This window comes from Typopeltis vanoorti, chromosome 5 (assembly GCF_054136105.1).
Source record: "Typopeltis vanoorti isolate ZY-2024b chromosome 5, IOZ_Tvanoo_1.0, whole genome shotgun sequence".
Lineage (NCBI taxonomy): Eukaryota > Metazoa > Arthropoda > Arachnida > Uropygi > Thelyphonidae > Typopeltis > Typopeltis vanoorti.
The window spans coordinates 127,080,739-127,108,507 of record NC_143553.1 but is presented as its reverse complement, the minus strand read 5'-3'; the positions used below and the strand labels follow the sequence as shown (position 1 = coordinate 127,108,507).

At 37.3% G+C, this 27,769-nt stretch overlaps 1 protein-coding gene across 1 annotated transcript in view; it reads left to right on the top strand.

Annotated features, from left to right (window-relative positions):
• htt (huntingtin) overlaps window positions 1-27,769 on the top strand; it is a 1,164,033-nt gene that overhangs the window by 1,054,906 nt on the left and 81,358 nt on the right. The window contains exon 53 of the mRNA XM_090393484.1: window positions 5,635-5,702. Within this exon, the coding sequence (XP_090249610.1) occupies window positions 5,635-5,702 (68 nt within the window). The remainder of the gene's footprint in view (window positions 1-5,634; window positions 5,703-27,769) is intronic.

The window sequence follows — 27,769 nt, the reverse complement described above, 5'->3', positions numbered from 1 at the left end:
TATTCTTAAAGACATATGGAAAAATCTCATCATCTCTCTCAGTTCAACAGAACTACAATATGCAAAAAACTACACAACACGTGGTCGTGTACCGGATTTGGGGGGGGGGGTTGTTGTTTGTTGGACTCAATGTTTTTTGGATTTTATGGGGGAGTAGCCATTGGCTGAGAAAGTGTTGAGGATGGGATTTAGTTCAGTGTTTAAGGCCTTGTCGTTTTAGAACAGATTAGTTTAGCCCTGTTGTATACTGTTTTCACCACTCCATATTGTTGTGAGGGGGGGGGGGCGATTGTTGGTGAATGTACCTGCCTGTATGGGTGGGTTTTCTATAAACTGAGAAAACCAAGGTTCCATCAGGCTTGCGAGTGACTAGTGTGTGTGTGTCTAGGAAAGGGAGGCTGTTGTTTTCCTCTTTTTCCAGAATGAACTTGATTCTGGGGTGTTGGTTGTTTAAGTGTGTTAAGAAGGAGGGGAGTGTATCAGAGCCATGTGGCCAAATAGCAAACACATCATCAACGTAGCAAAGTAATATGGTTGGTTTTTATGGGGAAGAGGCTAAGGCTTTTTCTTCAAAGGTCTCCATAAAGAAATTGGCCAAGGGTGAGGAGAGTGGTGAACCCATGGCTGTCCCCTCTATTTGTTTGTAGAATTTTCCCTGCCAAACGAAATAGCCTGAGTTCATTGTGAACTGAAATAGGGCTCAGATATTGGGAGAAAATTTAGCTTGGATTAGCTCTAAAGTTTTCTTTAGTGGGACATTTGTGAATAAGGAGGAGATGTCATAGGTGACCATTATGTCAGTATGTTGGAGTGTAAGGTTTTCTATGCTGGCTTTGAAGTGGGCTGAGTTTTTTATGTGTGATGGTGTGTTGCCAGTATAATGTGTAAAGAAACTCAATTGAGATTACATAATATTAACTCTAAACCATATTTCAAATTTGGAAGTGAAACCTGGATTCTAAAACAAAGAAACAGACAAAGATTGAAAGCAGCATAGATGAAGTTTCTATGCCCTCTCCTGGGACTCACTAGATTAGATAAAAAGAAAAACACAGAAATAAGAGAACGATTAGATACAAAGAATATCAGCAAAATTGGCTACACCACATAGAAAGGATGAATGACAATAGGATACCCAAAGTAGCATATAAATATAAACCTACAGGAAGAAGAGACCATGGTTGTCCAAGACTAAGATGAAAAGACCAACTTCATCTGGAGAACAGAAACAGGACATAAAAAAGCCTACACCTGAATTGCTCAGACGACGACAAATTATAAAAATCAAAATTCTGTTCCCATTGCTGATTGGAGAGGAGGTACTACAAAAAATTAATCAGTTCTAAGTAATGGAATGCCCAACACATTACATAATCTGTTCCAAATACACGGGGCAGGAGGATAGCTGTAGAATGCATAATCTACTATTTCCAATCGCTAACAGGTGTCGCAATTTGGATTTCCAATGTTAAAGTACCCATTTGATGGCATTTACTGGGAAAAAAAATCAGCTAACGCCTTTTTATTCCCATATAGGGAGTAGGCGAGGCTGTTTTAGCCCTATCTGACTTTTGGAGACTGAGTGGGCAGTTCAATCTCCACTGGTAGCCAATCAGAGCTAGCTGGCCCAAGGCTATCACTAATTAAGCAGCACGCAGTGAAGGGCAGCTCAACATGTGCCACCATCTCATGGCCTCTCACCCTAACACAATTTATTTAATGTCTGAAATAGCGTGGGTACTATGGTTGATTTTCTTGAGTTTACAGGAAATTCAGGGTTTTTCATCCTGTAAACTCAAGACTAACTTGGGAACCGTTCGAGAAAACGCTTAGAAAAATTTCCTCTGGTCGCTGACTAGATTCGAAACGAAGTCTTCCTTTATGCTGTCAAGCGCTGTGGTGTGCAAATGCCACATCCATTGAGCTACACAGGCACCTTTTTTTAAAAAATCAGCTAACGCCTTTTTATTCCTGTATAGGGAGTAGGCGAGGCCATTTTAGCTCTATCTAACTTTTGGAGACTGAGTGGGCAGTTCAGTCTCCACTGGCATTTACTGGAAGGATCATTTGGAATTCTTCAAACAAGGTTCTTCCTGTTAGGTATCCTTGGAACTTCAGTAAGCTAAGAAACAAAGTGTTATTGTTATTACCCCACTGTGGAAGTTCAACAAAAGAGGTTAAAGATTTCTTTATGCCAAGTTTTGCTTTTATTATTGGAAAGAATGTCAGTGCCAGAATGTTGTAGCAATCTTAGAGTTAAGCAAAGAATGTTGTAGTATTCAGGAACAATCTCGCTCATGGACTTTTATAATCATTTACTTCAAGTCGTGGGAGATGGAAACCTCAGTAGTATACTAGAGAAAGTCTGCAGATGTGAGATTATTCTGCAACATTTTATCGATTTTTGAAGGTGTATTGCTTAAATAGCAGAATTTTAACACTTGAAGCCCAAAGCCTCCATTCTTCTTTGATAGTTGAAGAAATTCCTTTTTAACTTCTTAGTATCAGCTGGACCAAAAAAAATTGCACAGATTTACTATATAATTGCTTTTCTTTAGCTGATATAATGTCAGTAATGTTTATTATGTACAACTGAGCAGGGAGATTATGGTTTTAAGTTTTAAGTACTATGACTTTAGAAGAAAAATGAAAGTAGTCCAATTTTCCCGTCTTTTATGGTTCAGTGTTTTTGTATATGGGTTTTTGAACTGGTAATATTGAGTAAGCGGAGAAGGGAAATTCCAAGTCTATTGAGAGCTTCTTAAAAGGTTTAAGAACCAATGCAAAGATCAATGGACTGAGAGTGCAACCTTGCTTGATTCCTTTTTGAATTCTGACCAGGTTTGAAAGAAACCCAGTAACTAGGAGGTGGATAGTTGGTCTTTGCCCTTTTGCCCACACAGATGTGGAACAGAAATAGATACTGGACCTTATCAAATACTTGAGTAAGGTCCATTTATTGAGGTATGTTCATATAAATTGTGGGGATACCTCTCCAAAAACTCTGAGTGATCTACAAGATCACTCTAAATCTCACTGAGCGACCCTAAAGGATCACTACTAAACTCATCACTCCTGACCTGAATCACTCCAGGACAGGAAACTCAGTGATGGCTCCACTCAGTAACAAGCATAAACCTGTCACCGAGCTGAGCCTCTCTACTCCCAAGTTAGCAAGCTTAAAGATGAACATTATAAAACGTCATCAACCTAGTCATTGGGAGCCAGACCCAGAAAGATACCAAGATTGAATCAATGCACAAGTCATATATTTTCCATATACAAGTAGCAAAAAATGTCTATCGTCTTCTTATTAAAATACTCTGGATCATATTATAGACCAATCACTATCTCAGGCGAGGTGGTAAAAGTACTGGAAAAATTGGTCAAAATGAGAATTCAAAAATGGATGGATAAGAATATGATACCATATGGGGGCAACATGACTTTGTTAATTGCTGGTCATGCCTTAGTAATTTACTGTCTTTTTATAATAGAGTAACAATAGAGTTGGATAAAGGAAATGGCTACACAATGATTCTGCTGAATTTTGTAAAGGCATTTGACAGAATACTACATGGAATTCTGTTATGCAAATTAGAACAAATGAGAATGATATGACACTAGTTAAGTGGATAAGAGATCTGCTGCTGAACAGATATCAAAAAGTGGTATATGGAGGGACAGAATCAAGGCGAAAACAGGTAACTAATGGTTTGCCGCAAGTTTCGGTGTTGGGACTATTGCTGTTTAATTTGTACATAAATGATATAGGAATTAACGTGAAAGGAAATATTCAGTTTGCTGATGATGCAAAATTAGGTAGAGTAATAGTAAATCAAGGCGATGTGGCAAGCTTGCAGGACAATTTAAATAGGCTGTTAGTATGGGCAAAAGTTAATGGGTGCCAGTTTAATGTGGAGAAATGTAAAGTTATGCATTTTGGGATAAATGGATTACAAGCTGTATACTACATTGATGGAACTGTACTCCAGGAAATAGATGAAACTAGATATTTAGGGGTGATGATTTAAGTAGCTATTAAACTATTAAATGTTATTAGAGGACATATTACTAAGGTAGCTCATAAGATTACTTGACTATTGAAGAACACACAAGTAAAGATGAAGTTGTTATTCCTCTTTATAAGGCCTTGGTATATCCACATCTGGATTACTGTGCTCAGGTGTGATCTCCTGGGTTTCTTGGGGATGAGGAAGCAGTGGAGAAGATTCAGAGACAAGTGACAAAAATGGTAAATGGCCTGTGGAATGTTCTCTATGAGAATAGGGAGTTGTGTGGATTACAGAAGTTGGTTGATAGGAGAAAAAGAGGGGGATATGATAGAAACATTTAAGTTGCTTAAAGGGTTTTATAGTATTATTGGTGCAGGAGAAATGTTTCAGCACTTGGCCTGATGGACCATAACAAAGGGTTCATTCCTGTAAATTGAATAAAGGTGTGGTTAATAGGGGTGTGAGAACTAGATATTTTTGCTTGGAAAGTTGTGAATGAGTGGAATGGGTTGCCAAAGTGAATTGTGAGTGCTTTGTCTGTTATTTGGTTCAAGGAGAGGTATGATAGATTGTGTGGATAGTTTGGGTCTCCCGTGATGAATTTTTGTACTCAATGGAAGTGCCCATACAGTAATAATAATAATAATAAAATTTTACTCTTCAAGAAGTTATATTCTTGTTTAAGCCTGTCAGTTTGCACATGAAGTATTTTCATGACCAGTCTGCATACTGACTTTTTCCATAATGCATAGGCATTATACATGTCTCTGAAAGAATCTGTGCTGTGCATTATGGGATAACCGAGGCAATTGATGTGAAGTAATAACCACTGTATTCAAGTAACCTGGTCACGGATTCCAAGATATTTATTCTCCGTGAGAAAGAGAGAGATACTGGTAAAGTATAAGAGAGCAGGTTGATTTGGCCTTTCTGTTTTTTTGGACTACAGCTCACTAATATTGTGTGGATTTGGTTTGGATTGTAAAGCAGTATACATTTTAAAAGCAGCTTATATTTGTGAGAAGTCTTTCTCTTGTTGGACTCGGATGGTGATGACATCATTAACTTAAGCTGTTAAGTTTGGTCCTTAGTAGAATGGATGCAAAGCATGAATTTCGCTGAGTAGAGTATTTAATCTTCACAGAAAAGATCAAGGCAATTGTGTATAAAAGGCTAGGCAGTGGATAACACTATTTTTTCCTTGTTATAAGGCTCAGGTATGATGTGCATGTTTTTTATTTTATCCAGAAGTAAGCATTGGGGTATATCATCTTGAGTGATGTCAGGACTAAAACTCTAGGCTTTCGAACAGTTAAACAGGTCATGATGCAGAATGTTTTCAGAGGCTCTCCTTTCTCTTACTCAAGTGTTACAATGGCCATGCTTTTGTTGTTTAGGTTGGCAGTGAAAAAGAAAGTTTTAAATAATTGGTTTGACTGGATACCTATGCAGAGGTAATAAAAACTGATTTTAATAGTCAAGTAGACTACAGCTTGATGATTAATGTGTTATAATATATAAAGTTAAATAAACATTGATAACAGATAGTGCAAAATGTAAATACACAAGATGTTTTAAATAAAAATTAAACAGTTTGTTGCTGTGATGTTGTTTTCAGAATACGACATGGAAATCCACTTTGGGCTCTTGCTGCTATAGGAACAATGTTATCATGCATGTATATAGGTAAGTAAAGTTTTTTTGCTCCTTTTCTCTCACTGTGCAAACCAGTAAATATACCATGATGTGATAGCTATATATATTAATTAAGGTCTGTTCCAGATTTATCATTGTAGTAATAGTTGCAGTTACCAAGGTGTTATTTCCTAACCCTTATCTGAACCAAGTATGCTTAAACAAACTTGAGCCTGAGCATGAAATTGTATTCAGTGTTTCCATATGGGAGGGAGAAGTAACATACAGTAATGTACTGTTTATCCAACTACAGTGAGAAGACAATTTGTTGTTTGATAGTTAATGGGTTGTACAGTTGTGAAGTACAGTTATATTGTGCTGTACCATAAGTCAGTTGACAGCCATCAGTCTATTAATTAAAGGATCATTGTTTTGAAGATGAAGTAAATAAATGGTAGATTACTTTATAAGAACTCAGAAATATCCACTAACCAGAAAATATTATGTAACATGATTTAATGAAAAATATGTTCATTATTTTTAGGATATGTTCATGAAGTCTGATGGAAGTTTTCTAATTGTATCCTAAAGTGCTCATTATAAAAGGCCCACTTTAGTTTGAATACTGCATTTTTTTTTTCATACCACTGCTTAAATTCATTCTTTCATTGTGCACCATTTCCTCCAACAACATATACCTCTCGCTCACCGTAAGAAAAATCTGCTTCTTATATCTTTACTAACTCCACACTACTCTACCCTGTCTTATATTGAAAAACTTTCATTACCTACTTTGTAAGATCTCCTCATCAATTTATATATCTGTAGTCTGCCTCATATTTTATTTTTTACTAAACTCAGCAAGCCAACAACTTCCTTCTATAACCTGTGATCTGTCCTCCATATGTTGTAAGAAGGATAGATTTAGTACTACCTGATGTTATCAGATTGTATTCTATCCTAAGGTAATTTAATTACCCACTTCTACATTCCACCATTTCCACTTCCTTCCGATATCCATATGACACAGAGTAGATATGCAAAAAATAGTTCAGTTGTAGGCAGATCAGGCCGTTATCAGTGTCCTTCTCAACAGTGTAGTCTTTACATTATGTTTAGCATTGTCTTTTGATATATCTCCTGATCTTTTACTTTCCCTCCACTAACTCATCTAGATCTCCCTCGGCTCCAGTCTCCTGGATTATACCTCTTAAACAGTAAACAGATTCCTAAATGTACTGGGCATGTATATATTCTGCTAGTAGGTATGCATATATTTCACTTCAAACCACCCAAATTTAGAGATCTCTCTCTCTCAATCTAAAATATAAAAGTTTTTAGATATTGAGTTAGCTGATGTCATACTGAGGTAGCAGGTTTTTTCTTCGGGAAACTCAGGTTTTTCATCCACTCACAGACAAATCAGCCTTCAGAACATATGCAATTTACAGACAGAAAATGCTGTTGTTGGCAACGATGGGCAGTAGATGGCGTTGATGATAGTAGCATGGTAGTAGGAGAATTAAATAGTAGTGGAGAGGGTGAGATGTATTTAGCGAAGTAGAGTAGAGTGTCCTCCTGCAATGGGTCTTTGGACTCCATGGTGGTGTCATATAATAATAATAATATTATTATTTCTGGAAAATCTTTTCCATGTTACTCCTCTAAATAAATATTAATTTTTATGGCTATTTTGCCTCTTTTTCTTTAGGAGTACCACTTTTATAATATCATTGGCTTTTCACTCAATTTTTAGGGCATTGCTGATGTTTTAAAGTCAGATACATGAAGAATATAAAGAAGGAATAATTTTGGACATACCTTTGTAGGATGTTCCTGGTTGTCTTCTTATTGAGTGGCTTCTGGCGATAAACATTTATATTACTCTTGAAGTATCGACTGAAAGGGGGGGGGTTTGGAAATGTGGAGATAGAGAGATGTGGGAGAAGAATATAGGTAAGAACAAAAGTATGTGAATTTAAAACTCAGTTTTCAAGGGTGGGCTGTGAATTCTTTGGGAAGAAGGTGAAAGACAGAAATTTTTGGGGAAAAGAGAGGGATAGAATATGATCAAACAAGATTAGGGGTGGGAGTAACGGTGTATGAGCTGCTGTGGAAAAAAGTGGAGCTCCACTTTTCCCATGAGAAGAGGATAACCCGGAACATCCTACAAAGGTATGTCGAAATTATTCCTTCTTTATATTCTTAATGTATCTGTCTTTAAAACATTAGTAATGCCCTAAAAATTGTGTAAAAAGCCAATGACATCATATAAGGGATAATACTAATAAAGAAAAATAGGCAAAATAGCCATAAAAATTATTATTATTATTATTATTATTATTATTATTATTTGTGATACCTCCAAGGAGTCTGAAGACTCATCGCGGGAGGACACCCACTGTACAACTCTCCGTCTCCACCACCACACCGAACCTCTACTACCAATCATCTACATCAGCGCCATCCACTGCCCACCACCACAGCCAGTATTTTTTTGTCTGTAAATTGTGGTGTGTTCTGAAGGACCGATTTGTCTGTATGGGGGATGAAAAACCTGAGTTTCCAGGAGAAAAAACCCTGCTACCTGCATATGAGATCAACTAACTCACCTTAGATTGAAAAAGTCCATGTAAAGATTCCTCCCGTAATGACGAGGCTCGAACTTAGGCCTTTTCCAATTGAAGGGCGCAACATACCATCATTCTTCCAATTGCACTACGGAGGGAAATTAATAAAAATGAATAAAAGATTTCAGATTTAAGTGCATTCATTCTCTTCTGTCTTCAGTCTATTCACATTCTGTTGCAGGGATAATACATTACAAGGGTGGTCTGAAAAGTTCTTGGCCTTGACCATAGATGGCAACACTATCAGCAAGATTTTTTTTTTCTAAGTTGGTACATCTGTCATAAGCATCCGTGTGAAATTGCAAGTCATTCTATCGAGTAGTTTGTTTTATACAGCTGTCTGAAGCAAAAGTGTTGTTTGTATCTCTTGAAATGGATAAAATTGAGTATCGTGCAGTTATAAAATTCTTTGTAAAAGAAGGTTTAACGCCAAAAGAAATTCATTTGAAATTCATAAACGTTTACGGGCACTCTTCTCCTTCATTTTCGACAATTAAGAAATGGGTGCCGAGTTTAAAAGTGCCGTACCAGCCTTGAAGATGATTCACGTGAAGGACATCCAAAAAGTGTAACAACAACAGAAATCATTGATCAAGTGCCCAATATGGTATTGGATGACAGGCAAGTCAAAGTGCATGAAATTGCTAAGACTATAGATATTTCAAAAGAACGTGTAGGATATATTTTGCATGAAGAATTGCAAATTCTTCATGCAAAATATGAAGAATTTGCAATTTCTTCATATTTTTCTTCAATTTCTTCCTGAAAAAGCTTTGTGCAAGATGGGTGCTATGCTTGCTCGCAGCAGATCAAAAATGCACTCACATGAAAATCTCTGAACAGTGCTTGGAGTGTTTTAACAAGAATAAAACTGATAACAAGCCAAAAGGCTATTTTACCAGTGACATAAGTTAAGTTTAAGGGAGATGGTAAATCCTGTATTATTCTACAGCCGGGTACAAAACTCGGATCGAAATCCTAGAGTTTCATACTGAAAAACTATCGGCGAGCCCAAGTGTAAGTAATCACTTGGGTAGTACAACACCAGGGCAACTCAGAGCAAAGGTGGAGCAAGCTCCGTCACTATCCTTAATATTCTCTCATAATGTAAAACGCAGCTCCTAGGAGATGTATTACTGTTTTACATTATAAGAAGAGATCACTACCCAGACCGGTTTCAACCCTTTTTTGAGGTCTCATCAGTAGTATTGTACTACCCAAGTGATTACTTACGCTTGGGCTTGCCGATAGTTTTTTCGGCATGAAACTCTAGAATTTCGATCCGAGTTTCATACCCGGCTGTAGAATAATATGGGATTTACCATCTCCCTTAAACTTAACTTATGTCGCTGGTAAAATAGCCTTTTGGCTTGTTATCGTAGTAATAACAATATATAAGTACACCAGTTTAGCAATTCGTTAGTAGAGGTATATGTAAGTTCGGTTCACTTAAAACCTTGATATTCCAGGTCTCCCTACTCACTGATGAGACCTCAAAAAGGATTGAAACTGGTCTGGGTAGTGACTTCGTCTCATAATGTAAATCAGTAATACATCTCCTAGAAGCTGTGTTTTACATTAGGAGAGAATATTAAGGATAGTGACGGAGCTTGCTCCACCTTTACTCCGAGTTGCCCTGGTGTTGTACTACCCAAATGATTACTTACACTTGGGCTCGTCGATAGTTTTTTCGGCATGAAACTCTAGGATTTTGATCCGAGTTTCGTACCCAGCTGTAGAATAATACGGAATTTACCATCTCCCTTAAACTTAAGAATAAAACTGATTTTTTGCATCGATTTATTACTATGGATGAGACTGGGATTCACCATTACATACCAGAATCCAAACAGCAGTCAAAACAGTGGACAGAAGCCAGTTGTTCAATGCCAAAGAAGGCAAAGTCGGTTTCATCAGCAGGAAAGGTCACGGCATCGGTGTTTTGGGATTTGTTTATTAATTATCTTGAAAAGATAATTAATAAAGTTTATTTAAATTACTTCTTCTTTAAATTTAATAAATTTAAAGAAGAGGTATTGAAAGAAATGAAGTTACCAGAGGATGTGGAAGAATGGTGGGACGTTAATAGTCGGAATATTAGAAAAATTGGAGAAGAGGTGCTTGGTATAACATCACGAAAGGGACCACCTGAGGATAAGGAGGTGTGGTGGTGGAATGAGGAGGTGCAGTTGGAGATCAAGGAAAAGAAAGAGGCAAAGAAAAAATGGGACATGACTGGAACTAGAGCCAACAAGGAGGCATACAGATTAGCAAAGAAAAATGCAAAGAGAGCTGTGGCAAGGGCGAAAGCGAGGGCAGTTGATGAGGTTTATGAAGAACTGGAGAGAAATGGTGGCGAAGCTCAGTTGTTGAGAATAGCGAAAGCCAAAGATAAGGCCTCGAAAGACATAACATCATACTACTCCTGGGGCAGATAAAGGATGCCTCAGGAGTAGTATTACAAGACGAGGACAAAATCAGAGGAAGATGGAAAGAATATTTCCGAAAACTACTAAATGAGGAGAAACCAAGAGAGAGGTGCGAGGATGAAGAGGTAAATGAGAGACCGATGCAAGACATAAGTAGAGAGGAAGTGGTTTGGGTACTGAGAAAAATGAAGAATGGAAAGGCTGTGGGAGCAGACCAGATACCTGAGGAAGTGTGGAAAAGTTTGGGCAGTGAGGGCATGGATATGTTATGGGATCTGATGTGTAAAATAGCCCAACAGGAAAAGATACCAGTGGAATGGAGGAAAAGTATTCTCGTCCCAATCTACAAAGGAAGAGGAGATGTTCAAGACTGTGGCAACTATAGAGGAATCAAGCTGATGTCACACACATTAAGAATATGGGAAAGAGTAATTGAAGCAAGGTTACGGCAGGAAACGAAAATTGGTGAGGAGCAGTTTGGATTTATGCCAGGAAGAGGGACAACGGATGCTATATTTGCACTAAGGCGATTGATGGAGAAATATAGAGAGATGCAAGTGGATCTGCACATGGTGTTTATAGACCTGGAAAAGGCATATGACAGAGTGGCCAGGCAGGAGGTATGGAGGTGTATGAGGAAGAAGGGGGGTGTCGGAGAAGTACGTGAGGTTGGTGAAGGAGATGTATGAGGGAACAGAAACTCAGGTCAGGTCTAGTGTCGGCATGACAGAAGGGTTCCCTATTGTCGTAGGGCTACACCAAGGGTCAGCTCTGAGCCCCTACCTCTATGTCAAGAAGGAGGCACCATGGAGCATGCTGTTTGCCAATGACATTGTTCTATGCGAATCATCCCGAGAGAAGCTTGAAAATACCTTGGAAGAGTGGAGAAAGGCATTGGAGGAGAGCGGCATGAGAATTAACCGGGTGAAGACTGAATATATGTCAACGGGGAGTGACGAGGATATCGTCATACGACTCCAGGGTGAAAGGCTAATTTCAGGGAAGAAATTCAAGTACCTTGGGTCGGTTGTCGAGAGGAATGGTGACCTGGATGAGGAAATACAGCACCGAATAACATGCGGTTGGATGAATTGGAGGAAGATGAGCGGGGTCCTGTGCGACAAGAGAGTGAGTTGTAAGAGGAAAGGAAAGTTCTATAAGATGGTGGTGAGGCCGGCGATGCTCCATGGTGCGGAGACGTGGCCTATAACCAAGGCACAGGAGAGGAAGATGGAGGTTGCGGAGATGCAGATGTTGAGATGGATGAGTGGTGTGACAAAGAAGGACAGGATAAGGAATGACTACATCAGAGGGACGGTTAAGGTGGGACCAATTGGCAAGAAGATACAAGAAAGTAGGCTGAGGTGGTTTGGACATGTTGAGAGGAAGGGTGAGGAGTATGTTGGTAAACGAGTGGAGTATATGGAGTTGGAGGGAAGGAGGAAAAGAGGCAGGCCCAAGCTCAGGTGGAGGGATAAGATGACAGAGGATCTTAGGGAAAAAGGATGGAGTCCGAAGGATGCTCTGGACCGGAGAACTTGGAAGAGGAAGGTTAAAGATTGGTGCGCCGACCCCGTTTAACATGGGATAAGGCAGAGTGAAAGAAGAAGAAGAAGAAGAAGAATTATCTTGAAAAGAGTAAAACAATAACTTGGGAATATTATTCTGATCTCATAATCAGACTAGACGAGAAAATTCATGAGAAAAGACCTGGTTTGCAGAAGAAAAAATTATCTTTCATCAGGACAATGCGCCTGCCCACAAAGGTGTTTTGGCAATGGGAAAATTAAGGGATCTGCACTATGAATTGATGGAACATCCATCCTATTCCCTAGATTTGACTACCTGTGACTTCTATCTCTTTCCAAAATTGAACCTCTTCCTCGCTGGTCAGCATTTTTCTTCGAATCAAGAGGTGATTGCACCTGTAGAGGGGTATTTTGCAGATCTTACTGAGAACCACTACAGGGATGGGATAATAGTGCTGGAGCATCACTGGAATAAATGTATTAGTTTTAAGGGAGTTTATGTTGAAAAATAAAAATAATTTCGAAATTATAAATTCGTTTTTTCGTTGTTAGGCCGAGAACTTTTCAGACAACCTCGTACAAATAGTCCTTATTATCTGTCTCAGCTTTGTATCATAAGTATATATATATGTATATATATATTCCATTTCAAACCATCCATATTATTGTAATTATGAATTAAAAGTGATCCAAGGACACAGTCTGTTGCACTCCACTTCTGACTTTCATGATATTTCCCTATATACTACTTTTGATGCATTTTGTGCAATACCCCTCACTAAGTTATTATCCATGTCCCAAACCACCTCAGTTCATAAAATAACCCACATATGATATTCTTTCTTTCATAGTTACACAGTGATCAGCATTCAGTTTTTAAATTATGGAGAGAATTACCATGTTATAGTAAAAAAAAATTTAGTTTAATAAAGCTAAAATAATCATCTAATGTTTCAACCCTCATATCAAAGTTATGATCTGGAGTATATTCATATATACAAAGAAACAAGCTATGTTATAATCCATATAGTATGCTAAAGTCTACTAAGTTGGTCAACCGCTAACAATACTGGTCTTATCTCCAATGAATCTGAAGAAAAATCTTTCAGTATCAAAGCTAGAGAGTCCTGTTGTTTGGTTAGAAATTACTAACTTAGATAAATTAACAAAAGTTAAGCTAGCAATTACTCACATATAAATTAGAACAAAAATTGATGGTGGCCATGAAATAATTTCTAGAGTCCTAAAATGAGGGATTTGCTGGGGAACTTGAAAAAAAGTTATGTGGACTGAATTTGTGAAAACATCAACCATGATATTTTCTTACACTACACGTTAATGAATGTGAAACAGACTGAAGAAATGAAAGATAGTGTTTTGTTTTCTATATGATCTGTAGGAAAAAAAACACGGCCGAGGATATTATATTACTTGCTAATTGGAGAACTCGCATCAGTGGTGTATTTGGAGAGAGAGAGAGCTGGTTAAGATGAGGTCCATGATATTTGGAGAATCATGGAATTGTGGTGGGATGCTGAACAATTTGTGTTAAATCATTGTTGATAGCAAACAGTTCAGATTCTCTAAGAGAATCTGAACCGTTAATCTGAATTGTGGATGTTGAAAAATTGCCAAGGAAGATTATTAACATAATCTTCCTTGGCAATTTTTGCATTCTTTGGTGATCATAATAATTATTATTATTATGATCACCAGAGACCTCCATGGAGTCAATGTGGGAGGTACACACTGTTACTCACAAAGCTCATCAAACCATGCTTTAGACTCATTCAATGTATTCCTATTCACCACACTGTCACCAATGCATTTCACTCACCAACCACTTTCCATATAAAGAACCTGCTCATCATGCCCTTGCTGACACTCCTCCTTATACAGTTTCCAGGAATGTCCCCTAGTTCTACCCCCTTCTTGCATTCTTTGAAAAGTTCCATATTAACCCTGTAACAAATCCCTTACCAACTTACACGTTCTCAGTCATATCCCGTTTCTTCATCCTATTCACAAAACTTTGCAATTGCATTCCCTCAATCTGTCTTCATATCCCACATCCCAAAGATCAATTACCACCATAGTCAGTCTTTTCTGTACTCTACCTTTTCTAATATATCCTCATCACTATGAAAGCCATCAGACCAAATCTGTATACAATAATCCATATAAGGCCTTATATAATGGAACCATAACATCTTTATTTCTTCATATTAAGATTCTCGGTATCATTGCCATAATCTGATGTGATGACTTCACAACTTGTGCAGTGTGACCTCTGAACTACAGATCCTTGCACAGCACCGCTCCAGGTTATCTTGTCACCTCCAAACCTCCTCCAAAATTTCCCCACTAAGTGCATACTTTGCATCCCATTGTTGCCTACCAAATTTCACAACCTTACCCTTTCAACTTTGAACTCACAGTTCCATACTATTGCTGACTCATACAACTTTTTCAAATCCTCCTGTAAAGCCACAACATTCGCTTGATTCCTCATTACTCTCCCCGGTTTTGCATCATCTGCAAACAGTTATAAATCTCCAGTTAAACCTATCCTGATATCATTAATATTTAAATTGAGTAATAATGTTCCCAAAACAACTTCAATGCACATCACTAGTGTCTTTCCTCTTCCTCCAGGATACTTCCCCCCACACACACACACATACAAATCACTGATATCTATCTGAGATATCTGTTGCCTATTCAACTCACTAACCTCATCCAATCCCATCTTCTCCAGTTTAGTTACCGACATATGGTATGCCAATATGTCAAAAGCTTTTGTCCAAATCCATCAAAAGCAACATGTGCAGAAGTCTACTTTCTCTCACTGCATGTTCTACTTCTCTTTTTCTGTTCACTTTTGAAACACTAGAATGAGAGTAAACCTAAATATTTATAAAGTCATTGCACTGGTAAATTAAAAAATTAAACATTCCTCAAAAATCTCTCCCCAACCCAAATAAAAAAAACTCCAATATCCACTTCACCAGCATTCGTGGCATCAGTACTAACTTCAATTACATGCTTCATCACCATCAGACATCCAAATCTGATATTCTATTTCTCACTGAATTCTGAATTCTAAATCTCTACCACAACCCACCTTATCTGTCCAAATTACTTTCTATGATTCCTTCTGCCACAAGGGAGGTGTTTATGCCTTTGTGTGATCTAGTATTCCTTGCCAAAGGATGCCTAATCTTGAAACTCCCCTTTTTGCTTGAAGTTCTTTTAGTTCTGAAAATCATTCTGACCTCTTTGACTTGTTATCTTTCAAGCTGTATTTCATTCAATCCAAATTCCTAATCAGTGAAGTCATCTTTCTTAGTTACTTTAATGTCCACAACTCAAACTGACCTCAACTCTAGTTTCATTGACCAAGCTATAAAAGAAGCAGAGATTTTTGCCATAAGCAGTGCACTAAAACAAATTATTCATCACCCTACCAGAATTCCCGACAATCCTCTTCACTCACCCAACACTCCAGATCTCTTCTTAGCTAGTTCTTCTTCTAAGTACACTGTTCAAATGGCGGCTTTTCTTGGTAATTCAGATCATAATCTCATCTTTCCTCCAATATCCACTTCACCAACATTTGTGCCATCAGTACTAACTTTAATTACGTGCTTCATCACCTTCAGACATCCAAATCTGATATCGAGGAATGTCTTTCTTTGACCATTCACAAAGTTGTATACTTTGGCATTACAACAGTGCCAAGTGGCAGAACTTTTAAGTGACTTTTACATTCTTCATATCCAGATACTTTTTTGTGATCTTGGTTTATAAGAAGTGTACCATGGCAGTCCAAAAAAAGAAAACAGACTGTCATACATGGCTTAAGACTAAAACTTTAACTGCTTACACAGCTTACATGGTTGCCTGCAACACTTGTTAAACTATCATTAAAAGGGATACGTCTGACTTTGGTAGGACTAAATGTAGAACACTCACTGCCTGTGCCAGTGGCAGTTGGTCCCTTTGGTCCCTTGCAAAAGCCATGGGGCATAAGTTTTTTCTGTTTGTGCTTCAACCTCTTTCTTATCCAGATGGTAGTACTGCAACATGACCTGAAGATAAGACTGACCTCTTGGCATCATTTTTCTGTTCAACTCATACACAGATGAAGGCAGGCCACCTCTTTCTTTACCTGGAATATTACATTGCATGTCTGCTTTAGCTTTCTTCCAAAAAGACAGAAGAATCATGAAAAACCTGGGTTCCAAAAAAAAAAAAGTTTGTCCTGATGCAATCTCACCTACTGTGCTCCTGAAGTGTCACTTGGTATTTAACTTCTATACACTATATTATACTCAACTGGCATTTACCCGACAGCATGAAAGCAAACCCATATATATACAGGGTGTTCGGGATAAATTTGACAGTTTCGTAAGGAAAAAGAAAATCTTCTTTGTATCTATTAAATTTAATGAATTGACAAAAAAACATTACAGGCAGAGTTAATTACAATACTATCAACAAGATTTACTCAAAATAACCACCATTAGCATCGATCACAGCTTCAATTCTGCTTCGGAACCTCGAACAAGCTGATGCTACAGTCTCCCTGGGAAGGGCCGCAAAAACTGTTTTAATTTTATCCATTAACTGGGCTTCTGTATTACTGGAAGTGCGATTGGTGTCTTTTTCAACTGCGCCCCATACAAAATAATCCATGAGGTTAAGGTCTGGGGAGTTTGGAGGCCAAACATTTGGACTGGTGAAGTCGTAGAAATTTTCAGACAACCATTTTTGACTTTTCCCAGAGGTGTGGCAAGGGGCCGAATCCTGCTGCCATACATACGGCCTACCATTGGCTACCCTTGTTATCCAGGGCTTGACTACAGTTAGCAACTCCACGAACAAAGCCCGAATTCCAATGCCAGGGTTCTTCAACACCTGTTCCTGCAGATTTGCGAGGAATTCTGCTGTACGAACGCAATCAGATCGTCTGCTAGGGATCTTTCTTCTTGCTACATCCTCGTAGTCACCATTGCAAGTCTCTAGTTCATGCCTGATTGTTTTTACTGTATTCAGGGAGCATTGGGCAGCAGTCGTAATATCCTTATTTTGATGGCGGGCACGAATCATCATGATACAAGTTATTCTCTTCCATGATTCAGGTGGGTTCCAGCTATCCATCCTTTCTGACATCTTGTATATGAATGAAGAAGGGTCCAAACTTTTAAATGAAGAGAAGTGTGTGTTAATACATGTAACTTACGGAAAAATATAATTAATTATAAATATGTCAAATTTATCCCGAACACCCTGTATATATATATATATATATATATATATCCAATTCCTAAAAAGGTGATAAATATATACTATCAAGCTATCAACCTATTGCTCTCACTTCAGTTTTATCCAGAGTAATGGAGAAGAGTATCAGGAGTCAGTTTCTTCAATTCAGTCTGCTAATTAGTGACCACCAGTATAATTTTTGCCAAAACAGACCCACAAGAAATCTCCAGGCCTACATTATCCATCTCTGGACACATGCCATAGAAAAGTTTGAAGAAATCTCTGCCATTGCACTTGATAGGGTGAGGCATTGAGGACTCCTCAACAAATTGCCATCATATGACTGCTTTCCTCCCTGTATAATTGGATTGCCAGTTTTATCACAGATTGATCACTATGTGTAATGCTCTTCCAGTTGTGCTACAGAAATGCTTAATTTTTTGTGAAGCAGATGTAAATCAGTGAGACTGTTTCTGGAATTCACCACAGCACTCCAGCATTCATCAAACTTAAATAAATTCAGCTGCATCACATTTGACTAAAATTTGGGTGCCCATTATTTTGAAATCTTTAGCAAGCATTCGATTACTACACCCCAAAAGAGGACATCAGGAACCCAGCTTTTACATTGTTTGTGTTTGCCTTCTTGCATGTACAGTACATGCTTAGTATATTTCTTTGTGCTCATGAAAATGACTTGTTGACTAGAGCAAAATACTAACTTAGTAATATAATTAGCTAAAGACATTTAGTTAATGATTAGAGTTAGATGTGTTTTCTCTGCTAAACATGAGTGATTACTTCCCATTTTAAATCTCCTCTATATTTTTATGTCCTTCCTGAATCAGCATGAATATCACTTTCAGTAATAACATGGTGAATGAACTTTTCTATATCTTGTCTTATCTTCATGTAAATTTGTACACATCTCCATATTGTAAGGTAGTGATGACTAGTCTGTATACCAAATAGAAATCCAGCAAGTACTAACCATTTTTATTTGCTTTGCTCTTTTCTCCAAATTTTTCCATATTTCTATATGTCTGATATTCGTTTCCGTTCCACTGTTTTGAATTTTATTAAAGTCAAATTTGTTCTTTATATCTTCTGCCTTCACTAATGAATCAAAAAATTCCTTCACTTCTTCCTTCATAGAACCATCTAAGCCCATTGGCACAAGTGTCTCACTCGATTTTGGCATGTGCCTTATCACTTCACTTGAAATTACCTGTATTTTGAAAATCTTTGTGTATAGTGTTGTATACTACCCCTTCCATTTTCTAGTCTTTATTCCCTGAATATAACATCTTGTAGCTGTTATTTAGAAGAATATCACCTATATTTGTTCTCTTTGTTTCAGTAATGAACAGTTATGTAGACATGGACATGTCTAATTCTTCTGCCAGGTCTGCTTTTTTCTGTTTATACTTCTTTATTATTATTACCCAAGACCTCATGGAGTCAAAGACTCATCTGGAAGGTCCTTTTATCACACACACACACACCAACATCTCATCATACCATGTCTTAAACACACTCAAACTCCTTGCAGACACCACAATCTCAGCAAGGCATTCCAATCATTCACAACTCTGCACGAAAAAAACCTGCCTCTCACTCCCCTACTCACACCCTCTTTATACAGTTTCCAGGGATGACCTCTGGTTCTCCCCCTGATCTCCCACTATTCTCTCTAGAACTTCTCCACCATTGATCTTATAACAACCCCTTACCAACTTGTAGGGCTCTATCATATCTCCCCTCTTCCTTCTCTCCACCAGACTCTGCAAATTACATCTTCTCAATCTTTCCTCATACTCAACATTTCAGAGGTCAGAAATTACCTTAGTCAGTCGCCATTGAACCCTTTCCAGCATTTCTTCATCCTTCTGACCAAATCTAGGCACAATAGTCCATGTGTGGCCTAATCAAAGCCTTATACAATGGAACAAGAAACTCCCTACTTCTACACGTCAGTGTCCTCTGCATCATTCCCAGAAGTCTTTGTGTTGTCTTCACAATTTTGGCGATGTGTCCCCTAAATTTTAGATCCTTATTCACTATCACCCCCAGATCTCTTATTTCCTCCACCTCCAACAATATATCCTCATCAAGCATAAATTCTGCATCCCATTTTTGTTTTCCAAATTTTAAAAAGTTACATTTTGCAACATTGAACTCACATCCCTATTTCCGTGCCCAATCACTCAATTTATTCAAATCTTCTTGCAAGGCCACAACATCTTCACTACTCTTTATGGTTCGTCCCAACTTCGCATCATCTGCAAACAACTGAATATCTTCATCCAAAATCTTCGCCAATATCATTAATATACAAGTTAAATAGTAATGGCCCTAAAACAGACCCCTGAGGCGCTCCACTAGTGACTTTCCTTTTCCTGGATATCGCACCCCCATACACAACTTGTTGATACCTATCAGATAGCCAGTCTCCAATCCAATGCACTAATCTAATGTCCAACCCCATCTGCTCTAGTTTGACTGTCAACTTATCATGAGGTACGCTATCAAAAGCTTTTGTGAAATCCAAGTATATTACTGTGTATCCTTCTCCTCTGTCCAAGGAAGCAGTCACTTTATTGTAATAAGTAAGTAGATTACTAAAACATGACCTCCCTTTAGCAAATCCATGCTGTCCCTCAAAGATAATACCATTGTTGTCAACCCAACTGTGGATCCTAGTTCTCACAAGCTTCTCCAACAACCTAACCACAACACCTGACACAGAGATAGGCCTATAGTTTGATGCTTGAGTTCGATCACCTCCTTTATGAAATGGCACAATCTTGCCCTCCTTCCACTCTTTAGGAACTTGACCAAGTGCAAGACTCGTATTAAAAAAATATGTCAAGGCAGGTGTCAACTCTCTGGCACATTCCTTCAGAAAACGTGGTGATATATTATCGGGTCCCACAGCCTTATTTACATCTAGTTTACTCAACTCCCCAAACACCTCTTGCTCACTTACAGTCAGTCTCTCCTCCCGATCATCAACTGCTCTGAATCTCTCCATGAAGTCACATTCACAAGATTGAAAGATCTTTATGAACTGCTCATTAAGTATCTCCACCACATTCTGCAACAGCTGTCTTTATACCATTTCCTCCAATCAATGTCATCCTTCCATAATCATTCTTTTTTTTGCTGGCTACATATCGAAAGAACTCCCTAGGATTCTTTTTGGCTTCATTAGCTAACTGCTGTTCATACCTCTCTTTAGCTATGTTGAAATCAGTTCAGTCATATAGAAATGCTTTTAGGGAATTGGGGGGAGAAAAAAAGGACAGAAATAATAACTGCTGAAGTCCTGCTTGAGAATGCCAATCTTAGTTCTCAAATCTGAATTGGAGAATTAATAAAAGTTGTAAGAATGCCCATGCAGTATCCCACCCCCTCCCCATTCAGCCAACAAAGATATTGCATTTCTTGTATACTAATGCCAGAAGCATCAGAAATGAGGGTGTGGAGTTTCTAGCATTGATCAGTTCAACTTGGTTGTAAAGTATTAGCATTTTTAAGATTTGGTTGAGAGAAAAGAACAGAATTATAGAGAATATAAGGGATATTATACTTTCATTTTTTGTGGGGAACAGACAGAGAGAGAGAGAGAGAGAGAGAGAAAGTGATAGGCTGGAGTGTGATATATTGCTGATGTTAGCAGAAAAATTGCAACAACAAGAGTAGAAGTTCATTATGATGGAAAGGGCACCATAGAGACTACCTTTACTTGGGTTAGGAGGGATAGTTGGCGAATGATGTAGATAATATGCATTGACAAGCTAGCTCAAAGAATACTGGATGTGTAATTCCTGTTAGAGGACTTCAAATATTAGAACATAGACTGGAGGAAGAAAATAAAATTTATGTAACTATTGAGATATACTTCACGACTGGGCAACTTGTATATAGAGGCTAATGACTTCACTTCACTTGCCTTAGTATCCCATAATGCAGAGCACATATCCTTATGGACATGCATAATGCTATGCATTGTGGGAAGGATCACTACCCATACCAGTTTCAACCTTTATTGAGGACTCATCAGCAGGAACCAGACCCAGAAGTGATACCAAGGTTGATGTAATGCAGGTCATATTTTCATATACAAGTAACCAAAAGGTATCACAAAATTCTGGATTAGAGATAGATGTTAAAAGTTTTTCCACTTGGTTATACTATAAATCTAATCCAGAGTATTTTAGTAATAAAATGTAACACCTTTTAGCTAAAAATAATGAATTCCTTCTATAAACATAAAGACATACATAAATATACTTGGGCAGCAAGAGTGCGTAGATGTTAGAGTTCACAGAGGATATGAAATACGTAGTGACCACTTCCTTGTTAAGATAAAATTAAGATTACCACCTAAATGGCTACAAGTAACAAGAACAGAAAGAAAAATTGAAACATTTGTTTATAAAACTAGACTATTGAATGACACAAAGGTACAATGACTATATGAACAAAGAATTAACCAATATTCTAGATAAAATAAAACAAAATGAAGAAATAAAATAGAATGGCTTAATATAAAAATGATACTAAATGCAGCAGCAAATGAAAGCTTAGGAAAGGCCAAAAAATTCAATAAAAGGAAAAAACTGAAGATCTGGGATGATACAATCAAAAAGAAAAAAGAAGCCTATCACAAATGGTTAAGCAGCAAAAGATTATGCTGATTAAAGAAATGAAAAAGACAGAGAATCATGGAACAAATTTGTTTCTAATTTAGAACATGATTTATATAAAATAAGACCCAATGTATATAAGATTTTGAAACACTTAAATGCATATACTAAAGAAAACATAAAATTAAACACTGTATTGAAATTAGAAGAATTTCTAAATTACTACACACAACTGTGGACAGACAAATATTTTAAAAAAGACAACTGGCAAACAATTAATGAAAATGAAAAGGAAATAACTAAAGAAGAATTAGAAATCAGCCTGAAAGAAACAAGAAATGGAAAATCACCTGGAGAAGATAAGCTAGGTTCAGAACTATATAAATACGCAGGAACAAGATTCAAAGAAAGACTCTTATTATTTTTAAATAAAATTTACTCAACTGGTATCCCCCCCCCCAACAGAATGGAAAAAAGCAATTGTGATTCCTATCTTTAAAAAAGGTAATAGAGATGACCCTAAAAACTATAGAGGTATCAGTATACTAAATTCCTGTTACAAAATATATAGCAGAATCTTAAATAGCAAAACTAATGAAATATTCCAAAAACTTTATTTTAGAAGTACAGAATGGATTTAGAAAAGGACGATCATGTATAGACCTGGCCTTTTGTCTAAAATTAATAATAGAGAAAAGAAGAGAATACAATTTAGAAACACATATTGCATTTATTGACTTTGAAAAAGCATTTGACAAAGTTAAAAGAAACATATTATTTAACATATTAAAAGAAAGTCAAATACCAAATAATATCTTAAAAGCTATCACAAGTATATATGAAAAGAATCAAATACAAATAAGATTAAATCATGAGCTATCATATACAAGAGAGATAAACCAAGGGGTTCGACAGGGATGTCCCCCCTCTCAGCAACTCTTTTTAATATCTACTTAAATGAAATAATAATAAAATGGAATAAAAATTTACATCAAGGAATTAAACTTTCTCCTACAGTAAACTTAAACACTCTCCTCTTTGCCGACGACCTAATAATAATTACAAATTCTGAAGATAACTTACAGAAAGCTATTTTAGATCTAAATAAGATATCCAAAGATTATGGTATGATAATATCAACGGAAAAATCAAAAACTATGGCCTTTAAAGGACAAGATCCAGTGAGAACTAAAATAGTAATAGATAACAAGATCTTAGAACAGGTGAATTCATTTAACTACCTAGGATGTATGATCATATATGAAAATGAAAAAGATATAAATGTAAAAATTGCAAAATATTTAAAAATAACAGGTGTAATTAACTCTATATTTAAAACAAACCAGACTAAAAGTATACAATACATTAGCCCTACCAGTCATAATGTATGGAAGCAAAATCTGGACAATAAAACAAAAAGACAAACAAAGATTAACAACAGTAGAAATGAAGTTTATTAGAAAAACTACAAAGTATACCCTATTTGATCATAAAAGAAACGAAGAAATTATGAAAGAATTAAACCAAGAACCAGTAATAGAAAAAATTAAAAAATATAAACATAAATGGATGGAACACGTTCAAAGAATGAAAACAGAAAGATTACCAAAACTTAAAGCCTGTTTTCCTAATAAGCCTTAAAGTACTTATTAGGAAAAAGAAATCCAGGACGTCCTCTTAAACGATTCAACGATGACTTCTAAGGCCGGAACAGGCCATGCTAGGCCTAAATCCTTGATACGCATGATGATGATGATGATCTTTTGGCTACTTGTATATAAAAATATGACTTCTGCATTACTTCAACCTTGCTATCACTTCTCCCACTGATGAGACCTTAATAAAGGTTGGAACTGATCTGGGTTGTGATCCTTCCCATGATGTATAACATTATACATGTCCATAAGGATATGTGCTTTGCATTATGGGATACTAAGGCAAGTGATATGAAGTCATTAGCTTCTATATACGAGTTGTCCAGTTGTGAAGTTACTTCACATGCAAACTTTGTTTGCACTTGGATAAAGGATTAAACAAATAATATAATTTCTTGGCATCTTTAATTTATAGTATAACCAAAAATTTTCAATTACCTAAAACAGCATATCCAACTTAACCTACTACCTTGCCTCTGACTGTAGACCTGGGAGATGGCAAAGTATATGGAATTTTAAGAAGGGGTGCATATGGAATTGAATCAAGAGGATAAATCAGTTAGGAGGTATGTGAATGAATAGTATCATTGATCAGGTGCTGGAAAACAAAGGGGGGGGGGGCAAAAAAAGACAATGATATCAAGAGGTTATAAAGAGAACATGATCAGCAGACTCATGAGTGCTATAGAACACACAGATAATAAGAAATTATCTAAGTAGGCCAAAGGAAATCCCAAAGAGTTCTTTTGGTATGCAGCGAGCACAAGGAAAAATTATTATGTAAGTGTTCGCTTTCCCCATAATCATCCAGGTGGAGATAAAACGGTGATATGTGGGACAGTACTCGTGTGAAATTAGCAGTATATAAACTGTAGCAGTATATAAACTGGAACTGTTTAGGATATTAAGAATACCTCCTTGGGATTTGATGAGATATCAGCCTATATGTTGTGTTGCATGAAAATGCAAAAGAAATTACAGTTCCCTCCCTCAAAGTAGGCTATTTAAGTTTCAGCACTGATAAAGGCCCAGAAAAGAAGAGAGAGAGAGAGAAAACACAAGATTGTTCTGTTACATAAGAGGCCTGAAGATAGAAGTTGCAAATTATTGACAATTATAGACAGATCACTATCTCACTAGTGATGGTTTAAGTAATGGAAAAGTTGGTTAAGAGCAAAATTCAGAAATGGGGTGGCTATTAATATGATATCCTCCCTCTGATTGGAATAATACACTATTATGAAGGGATAGTTTTGTCTTAGTAATTCACTCAGTTTCTGCAGTTAATTGACAGTTGAATTAGATTTTGCAAAACTCATTGGGCATGATATTACATGGAAACCTATTATTGCAAAGTGAATTAAATGTGAATGGACAAGATTAAGGTGATACAGAGATTATACAGGATGATTTAAATAGATTGGAAGTATGGGAAGAGAATAACATTTGCCAGTTTAATAAACCATACCATAAAATTCTGCAATTTGGAATGAAATTATATATGAGACTAGGATTTTGAGAATGCTGATGATGATGAACATAGAATTGCAGTCCAGAGCTGCATATGCAGAATAGCTCAAAGAATCACTTCGATGTTGAATCAATGTGTAGGAACAAAGAAATTATTATCCTTTGCAGCGTTTATATTCTCTTTATATCAGACTCCCACACAAAAGTAAGACTTATAGCACATCATTGCCATGTGTGGGTAAGAAGAATTCTTGACCAAGTGCCGAGGTTGTTGTCTTTGAGAAAACAGTTGTTTCAGTAAGTTTGGAACTGGATGGTAAATGGATGCTGACCAGTAGCTGTTCTTGTTATTCTAGTCTTAGAAGAAAGAGGAAGAATGGTGGTGGTCAGTTCTACAGAGATTACTCATGAAAGTATTTGTAACACGAGACAGAGAAGAAACCATCTACTGTGGCACCTAGTAAATGGTCAGAGAGGAAGCTGGTGACTTAATTGCATAATGTCAAGGACAGGCCATAGGAAGGATATTTGCTGAGCAGGCCTCTGTGCCAGACCAACTTAAATGATCTAGAAATATCAATGTCCAAACCTATCCATGCCTCAGGTCCAAAAGCGGATGCTGAAGGCTAGAAGATCAGCTGTGGATTGAGATCACTAATTAAGTGCTGGGTGGCGAAGAAGGTGACTCTTCATGACTTTCTCCAGGTTTTTTGAGAGAATTAAAGTAAGAGCAATTGGATAGCACTTTGTCGACTGACTTTTATTACCTTCTGTTTTGGAATAGGCTGATGCTGTGATCTTATTTTCCATGCTGTTGAGTAGGAGAGATTGAAGAGGCATTATAGAGACTAGTGTTAGTTTTGAGGCTCACGTTTTTAGCACAGCAGGGAATGCTGGCTCAACTACATGACTTATATCTGTCCAAATTATTCAAGATTCTTTTGATTTTTTTTTTACAATCAAGATAAGCCATATACATTCAAAAAGCTATCATACTAGTCTAGAGCAGGAATTTATAAACATCCATGCCCAAGATAGGATTTAAATCCACACAACACAACCTGTTGGCTGGAGAACAGTTATGCTATCCACTTGGCAACCAGGCCTCTTTTGATTTCTTCCTATGACATGGAGTGAGCAATTCTTGAAGGGTTGGAGGATATGTGATATTACAATGATACCATCTGGATGTGGGATCAATGGATGCATGGAATGGCAAAAGGTATGCCCAGCTGCCTTGATGAGGGATCAGAAGGTTCAAGTGCCATTTGGACAGAGGCAAGTTTGCAGCATTTAGTCCCTTTCAAAATTCTGTTAGGATTTGTTGGTGGTTTTTTTTTTTTTTTTTTGCAGTTGTTTGAGTTGCAGTATAGGTTTAGTATGAGTCTTGAGCCATACTTGCTGTGTGCTAATTTTTTTTTTTCTTGGATTGTTTTGCTGCACTTGTTTGAGAAACATGGTTTGGATAATTTTGAATGGAATGAGAATGAAGGCCTTCACTCCAGTAAGAATTATTTCTGTTATACAATCAGAGTAGGTGTTTAGATCTGGAGAACAGAAAACAGTAGTCAAAGGGCGAGGATAACAAGCAAAATATAAATGAAAAAATAAAAGCTTGAATCATTATGAAGTTTTCAGAGATGGTCTTAGTTAGGAGGATGAATGGCTAGCAAGAGTAGGTAGCTTGCAGAGAGAGAGAGAGAGAGATGTGCTGAAAGAGGAGGTTGAATGTCTCAGAAATAAGTTGAGAAGTGTGAAAGATGAGATTAAGTGAATGGAAGTGATGAATGCAAGACAAATCAGAGTAGGAGTTTGAGAGAGGTTATGGGAATGATAGAAGAGGAGAGAATAGAAACAGTAGAAGAGAGGGAATGACAAGAATGTGAGAGAGTTCTGGAACTAGGGATAGAGAGAGAGATGCCAGGATGATAGATAAGTAGGGGAACAAAGAGAGAAAGTATTAGAAGAGAGAGAGTGAGGGATGCAGGTTAGCAATCAAGGAACAGAGTGCTAAAAGGTGTGATGCATGGAGATTTGATGATCCGTGGTGTGCAAGATAGGATGCCTGAGGAGTGTCTGCCGTGAGAAATGATAGAAAGTGTGGCTATGGCAATTAAGTGGTGATGAAAAGGTGGATGAGATGATTGTGGTGATGGGCACGAATGACTTGAGAGGCAGTGTGAATCGGGTGGCAAGAGATCTGAGATTCATGCTTGAGGTTGTACAGAAGAAAACTCAGAGAGGGAAGATAGTGTGTGTGTGTGTGTGTGTGTGTGTGTGTGTGTGTGTGTGTGTGTGTGTGTGTGTGTGATGCCCAGGTATGATAATCATGAGCTGAGTGGAATAGCATCAATAATATGATAGCCAGAGTGTGTCAAAAGAGAGGGTTGGAATACGTGGATGCTTGGAGGGCATTTGAGAACAGAAAGGAACTGCATGCGAGAGATCACTTGTATTTGAATGAGGAAGGAAGGATGTAGGCATC